Below are 7,346 nucleotides of genomic sequence, written 5' to 3'. Positions count from 1 at the left end.
ACCCCTGACCGAGGCCCAGGTGAAAGGCTACATGATGATGCTTTTAAAAGGTGTGAAGTTCTGTCATGAGAATTCGATCATGCACAGGGTATGTATGGAAAGTTCTGTATGAAATGGGAAGAGTTATGGGGGGCAGTGTGAGGAGACATTTCGAACACACATGACTCTGCACTTTCTCAATTAGGATTTAAAACCAGCAAATCTTCTCATCAGTTCTACTGGCTTACTCAAGATAGCGGACTTTGGCTTGGCTCGGGTCTTTTCCGGTGACCGGGGACGTTTGTATAGCCACCAAGTAGCAACCAGGTCAGTACAGAGAGTGGATGGAGCTTAGTGTGTGAACTATTTTGAGTCTGCTTTATGCACCCTGGAGGTAGGGCATGTTACCCCTGCTGATATTGCTGATATGGTGTCTGCTGTGGTCACAGGTGGTATCGAGCTCCAGAGTTGTTGTACGGGGCCCGCAAGTATGATGAAGGAGTAGACCTGTGGTGAGTACAATCTTTTCTTTCCTCATTGCTGTGGAACTGTGGCAGTTCAGTGACTGGTAATTTATTTTCCCACCAGGGCTGTTGGATGTATATTTGGAGAACTTCTGAATGGTTCCCCCCTTTTCCCAGGTGAGAATGACATCGAGCAGCTTTGTTGTGTCTTGCGGACCCTTGGCACGCCGAGTCCCATAACCTGGCCTGTGAGTATGTGATTCGTGTTATTCCCAGCTCAAACATGGACTGTGTACTGAACCTTCTGACCATAGGACCAGGGCCCTTTACTGTATACTTTTACTCTTGCTTTTATCTGTAGGAGATCACGGAGTTACCAGATTATAATAAGATTTCTTTCAAAGAACACCAGTCACTTCCTGCTGAGAGCATTGTCCCAGATACCTCTCCCGAGGCTCTGCAGCTACTCATGCGTTTCTTGGTGTATCCGTCCAATCAGAGGATTCGAGCAGCTGAGGTGAGTTGAGTATTTCCCACCTCTCATAGTAAACTTACAGGGGCACTCTAAGCATCATGATCACTGTCGTGTTCATAGTGCCAGGATTTCATTGGCGTTGCCCCACTGTTAAGAGTTCAATTGTATTTGAGAGGCTTAACTTTTACCCTGTGTGTCCCACCTCTCACAGAGTACAGGTTATACTGCACCGGGCTCTGCTCTTTAACCCTGTGTGTCCCACCTCTCACAGAGTACAGGTTATACTGCACCGGGCTCTGCTCTCTAACCCTGCGTGTCCCACCTCTCACAGAGTACAGGTTATACTGCACCGGGCTCTGCTCTTTAACCCTGTGTGTCCCACCTCTCACAGAGTACAGGTTATACTGCACCGGGCTCTGCTCTTTAACCCTGTGTGTCCCACCTCTCACAGAGTACAGGTTATACTGCACCGGGCTCTGCTCTTTAACCCTATGTGTCCCACCTCTCACAGAGTACAGGTTATACTGCACCGGGCTCTGCTCTTTAACCCTGCGTGTCCCACCTCTCACAGAGTACAGGTTATACTGCACTGGGCTCTGCTCTTTAACCCTGTGTGTTCCACCTCTCACAGAGTACAGGTTATACTACACCGGGCTCTGCTCTTTAACCCTGTGTGTCCCACCTCTCACAGAGTACATGTTATACTGCACCGGGCTCTGCTCTTTAACCCTGTGTGTCCCACCTCTCACAGAGTACAGGTTATACTGCACCTGGCTCTGCTCTTTAACCCTGTGTGTTCCACCTCTCACAGAGTACAGGTTATACTGCACCGGGCTCTGCTCTTTAACCCTGTGTGTTCCACCTCTCACAGAGTACAGGTTATACTGCACTGGGCTCTGCTCTTTAACCCTGTGTGTTCCACCTCTCACAGAGTACAGGTTATACTACACCGGGCTCTGCTCTTTAACCCTGCGTGTCCCACCTCTCACAGAGCACAGGTTATACTGCACCGGGCTCTGCTCTTTAACCCTGTGTGTCCCACCTCTCACAGAGTACAGGTTATACTGCACTGGGCTCTGCTCTTTAACCCTGTGTGTCCCACCTCTCACAGAGTACAGGTTATACTGCACCTGGCTCTGCTCTTTAACCCTGTGTGTCCCACCTCTCACAGAGTACAGGTTATACTGCACCTGGCTCTGCTCTTTAACCCTGTGTGTTCCACCTCTCACAGAGTACAGGTTATACTGCACCGGGCTCTGCTCTTTAACCCTTTGTGTCCCACCTCTCACAGAGTACAGGTTATACTGCACCGGGCTCTGCTCTTTAACCCTGCGTGTCCCACCTCTCACAGAGTACAGGTTATACTGCACCGGGCTCTGCTCTTTAACCCTTTGTGTCCCACCTCTCACAGAGTACAGGTTATACTGCACCGGGCTGTGCTCTTTAACCCTGTGTGTCCCACCTCTCACAGAGTACAGGTTATACTGCACCGGGCTCTGCTCTTTAACCCTGCGTGTCCCACCTCTCACAGAGTACAGGTTATACTGCACCGGGCTCTGCTCTTTAACCCTTTGTGTCCCACCTCTCACAGAGCACAGGTTATACTGCACCGGGCTCTGCTCTTTAACCCTGTGTGTCCCACCTCTCACAGAGTACAGGTTATACTGCACCGGGCTCTGCTCTTTAACCCTGCGTGTCCCACCTCTCACAGAGTACAGGTTATACTGCACCTGGCTCTGCTCTTTAACCCTGCGTGTCCCACCTCTCACAGAGTACAGGTTATACTGCACCGGGCTCTGCTCTTTAACCCTTTGTGTCCCACCTCTCACAGAGTACAGGTTATACTGCACCGTGCTCTGCTCTTTAACCCTTTGTGTCCCACCTCTCACAGAGTACAGGTTATACTGCACCGGGCGCTGCTCTTTAACCCTGTGTGTCCCACCTCTCACAGAGTACAGGTTATACTGCACCGGGCTCTGCTCTTTAACCCTGTGTGTCCCACCTCTCACAGAGTACAGGTTATACTGCACCGGGCTCTGCTCTTTAACCCTGTTTGTCCCACCTCTCACAGAGTACAGGTTATACTGCACCGGGCTCTGCTCTTTAACCCTGTGTGTCCCACCTCTCACAGAGCACAGGTTATACTGCACCGGGCTCTGCTCTTTAACCCTGTGTGTCCCACCTCTCACAGAGTACAGGTTATACTGCACCGGGCTCTGCTCTTTAACCCTGTGTGTCCCACCTCTCACAGAGTACAGGTTATACTGCACCGGGCTCTGCTCTTTAACCCTGTGTGTCCCACCTCTCACAGAGTACAGGTTATACTGCACCGGGCTCTGCTCTTTAACCCTGTGTGTCCCACCTCTCACAGAGTACAGGTTATACTGCACCGGGCTCTGCTCTTTAACCCTGTGTGTTCCACCTCTCACAGAGTACAGGTTATACTGCACCGGGCTCTGCTCTTTAACCCTTTGTGTCCCACCTCTCACAGAGCACAGGTTATACTGCACCGGGCTCTGCTCTTTAACCCTGTGTGTCCCACCTCTCACAGAGTACAGGTTATACTGCACCGGGCTCTGCTCTTTAACCCTGTGTGTCCCACCTCTCACAGAGTACAGGTTATACTGCACCGGGCTCTGCTCTTTAACCCTGCGTGTCCCACCTCTCACAGAGTACAGGTTATACTGCACCGGGCTCTGCTCTTTAACCCTTTGTGTCCCACCTCTCACAGAGCACAGGTTATACTGCACCGGGCTCTGCTTTTTAACCCTGTGTGTCCCACCTCTCACAGAGTACAGGTTATACTGCACCGGGCTCTGCTCTTTAACCCTGTGTGTCCCACCTCTCACAGAGTACAGGTTATACTGCACCGGGCTCTGCTCTTTAACCCTGTGTGTCCCACCTCTCACAGAGTACAGGTTATACTGCACCGGGCTCTGCTCTTTAACCCTTTGTGTCCCACCTCTCACAGAGTACAGGTTATACTGCACCTGGCTCTGCTCTTTAACCCTGCGTGTCCCACCTCTCACAGAGTACAGGTTATACTGCACCGGGCTCTGCTCTTTAACCCTGTGTGTCCCACCTCTCACAGAGTACAGGTTATACTGCACCGGGCTCTGCTCTTTAACCCTGCGTGTCCCACCTCTCCCAGCGTACAGGAGTGTGTGTGTGTATATATATATATGTAGTAATTAACGAGTTCTGTGTAAAATATGGTATAAAGTTAAACCCTTTCTGTACATTAAACGTGGTATAAACTGCATTCACGTAATGAAATCTAAAGCATTTACAGGGAGTGCAGAATTATTAGGCAAATGAGTATTTTGACCACATCATCCTCTTTATGCATGTTGTCTTACTCCAAGCTGTATAGGCTCGAAAGCCTACTACCAATTAAGCATATTAGGTGATGTGCATCTCTGTAATGAGAAGGGGTGTGGTCTAATGACATCAACACCCTATATCAGGTGTGCATAATTATTAGGTAACTTCCTTTCCTTTGGCAAAATGGGTCAAAAGAAGGACTTGACATGCTCAGAAAAGTCAAAAATAGTGAGATATCTTGTAGAGGGATGCAGCACTCTTAAAATTGCAAAGCTTCTGAAGCGTGATCATCGAACAATCAAGCATTTCATTAAAAATAGTCAACAGGGTCGCAAGAAGCGTGTGGAGAAACCAAGGCGCAAAATAACTGCCCATGAACTGAGAAAAGTCAAGCGTGCAGCTGCCAAGATGCCACTTGCCACCAGTTTGGCCATATTTCAGAGCTGCAACATCACTGAAGTGCCCAAAAGCACAAGGTGTGCAATACTCAGAGACATGGCCAAGGTAAGAAAGGCTGAAAGACGACCACCACTGAACAAGACACACAAGCTGAAACGTCAAGACTGGGCCAAGAAATATCTCAAGACTGATTTTTCTAAGGTTTTATGGACTGATGAAATGAGAGTGAGTCTTGATGGGCCAGATGGATGGATTGGTAAAGGGCAGAGAGCTCCAGTCCGACTCAGACGCCAGCAAGGTGGAGGTGGAGTACTGGTTTGGGCTGGTATCATCAAAGATGAGCTTGTGGGGCCTTTTCGGGTTGAGGATGGAGTCAAGCTCAACTCCCAGTCCTACTGCCAGTTTCTGGAAGACACCTTCTTCAAGCAGTGGTACAGGAAGAAGTGTTGATGGTGAACAAATCAAAACACTGACAGAACCATGGATGGCAGGCTTTTGAGTGTCCTTGCAAAGAAAGGTGGCTATATTGGTCACTGATTTGTTTTTGTTATGTTTTTGAATGTCAGAAATGTATATTTGTGAATGTTGAGATGTTATATTGTTTTCACTGGTAAAAATAAATAATTGAAATGGGTATATATTTGTTTTTTGTTAAGTTGCCTAATAATTATGCACAGTAATAGTCACCTGCACACACAGATATCCCCCTAAAATAGCTATAACTAAAAACAAACTAAAAACTACTTCCAAAAATATTCAGCTTTGATATTAATGAGTTTTTTGGGTTCATTGAGAACATGGTTGTTGTTCAATAATAAAATTAATCCTCAAAAATACAACTTGCCTAATAATTCTGCACTCCCTGTATAGTTGAACAAACTCAAAGCAAAGATGCTAGCTTATCCTTGATTACTACTGGGTACACTTACAGTATGCTCCTTGGTCATTGAATATATCCTGTTACTTGGTTCATATAACAGTAGACACTAAGTATCCACTATGACTCCTCTACTAATATCCCATCTCTCCTTTAGGCTCTGCTACATCCATACTTCTTTCTAGAGCCTCTGCCGGCGCACCATTCTGAGCTCCCCATCCCACAAAGAGGAAAGAGGAGAGGCCACCAGAGAGACTTTCATACTGAGCAGCCATTGCATGACAGCCTTGTGGAGCCAGGACATCTGCAGGAGTATCTCTGCGGCTTGTGACCAGAAACTTTCATCATCATTGTGACAAGGCTGGGGCAGTGAAACAAATGTGGAACATGATAGGAAATTGATCCCAAATTGCCAGTCCCGTTGGGTTAATCGCAAGGCGCCAGTCCCGTTGGGTTAATCGCAAGGCGCCAGTCCCGTTGGGTTAATCGCAAGGCGCCAGTCCCGTTGGGTTAATCGCAAGGCGCCAGTCCCGTTGGGTTAATCTCAAGGCGCCAGTCCCGTTGGGTTAATCGCAAGGCGCCAGTCCCGTTGGGTATACTTAATTGGCGCTGCGATTGCTTGGTGGTAGATGGACAGAATAGCACACTATTTCCAAGCAGACTCTGGAGACTGGATATTAATCTTATTACTTAATAGACGGTTTACTTCCTTCCAGAGTCCTCTTCTTGGGTGCACGTGGTGCATAGGTTTCCATTAGGAATCAATAGGTTGTTGGGGTAGAAATGAGGACAGGGGCTTGGAGGAGAGAAGATCCACAAAAAATGGTCTGCAAACCTCACCTTCTAATCTACTCACACTGCGGGCACTCACAGCATTCTAATCTACTCACACTGCGGGCACTCACAGCATTCTAATCTACTCACACTGCGGGCACTCACAGCATTCTAATCTACTCACACTGCGGGCACTCACAGCATTCTAATCTACTCACACTGCGGGCACTCACAGCATTCTAATCTACGCACACTGCGGGCACTCACAGCATTCTAATCTACTCACACTGCGGGCACTCACAGCATTCTAATACACTCACACTGCAGGCACTCACAGCATTCTAATCTACTCACACTGCGGGCACTCACAGCATTCTAATCTACTCACACTGCGGGCACCCACAACATTCTAATCTACTCACACTGCGGGCACTCACAGCATTCTAATCTACTCACACTGCGGGCACTCACAGCATTCTAATCTACTCACACTGCGGGCACTCACAGCATTCTAATCTACTCACACTGCGGGCACTCACAGCATTCTAATCTACGCACACTGCGGGCACTCACAGCATTCTAATCTACTCACACTGCGGGCACTCACAGCATTCTAATACACTCACACTGCAGGCACTCACAGCATTCTAATCTACTCACACTGCGGGCACTCACAGCATTCTAATCTACTCACACTGCGGGCACCCACAACATTCTAATCTACTCACACTGCGGGCACTCACAGCATTCTAATCTACTCACACTGCGGGCACTCACAGCATTCTAATCTACTCACACTGCGGGCACTCACAGCATTCTAATCTACTCACACTGCGGGCACTCACAGCATTCTAATCTACTCACACTGCGGGCACTCACAGCATTCTAATCTACTCACACTGCAGGCACTCACAGCATTCTAATCTACTCACACTGCGGGCACCCACAGCATTCTAATCTACTCACACTGCGGGCACCCACAGCATTCTAATCTACTCACACTGCGGGCACTCACAGCATTCTAATCTACTCACACTGCGGGCACTCACAGCAT

The 7,346-nt window shown here is 48.4% G+C and overlaps 1 protein-coding gene across 1 annotated transcript in view; it reads left to right on the top strand.

The window, feature by feature from the left end:
* Nucleotides 1–5,988, top strand: part of CDK20 (cyclin dependent kinase 20) — a 14,593-nt gene extending 8,605 nt beyond the window's left edge. Inside the window, exons 4-9 of the mRNA XM_063431818.1 lie at nucleotides 7–88; nucleotides 185–306; nucleotides 429–491; nucleotides 568–691; nucleotides 805–960; nucleotides 5,676–5,988. Coding sequence (XP_063287888.1) covers nucleotides 7–88; nucleotides 185–306; nucleotides 429–491; nucleotides 568–691; nucleotides 805–960; nucleotides 5,676–5,849 — 721 coding nt within the window. The 3' untranslated portion in view covers nucleotides 5,850–5,988. The remainder of the gene's footprint in view (nucleotides 1–6; nucleotides 89–184; nucleotides 307–428; nucleotides 492–567; nucleotides 692–804; nucleotides 961–5,675) is intronic.
* The last annotated feature ends 1,358 nt before the right edge of the window (nucleotides 5,989–7,346 follow it).

The sequence above is a fragment of the Pelobates fuscus genome, chromosome 9 (assembly GCF_036172605.1).
Source record: "Pelobates fuscus isolate aPelFus1 chromosome 9, aPelFus1.pri, whole genome shotgun sequence".
NCBI lineage: Eukaryota > Metazoa > Chordata > Amphibia > Anura > Pelobatidae > Pelobates > Pelobates fuscus.
Note: the sequence above shows the minus strand (reverse complement) of the source record. Positions and strands in the feature narration are given on the sequence as shown.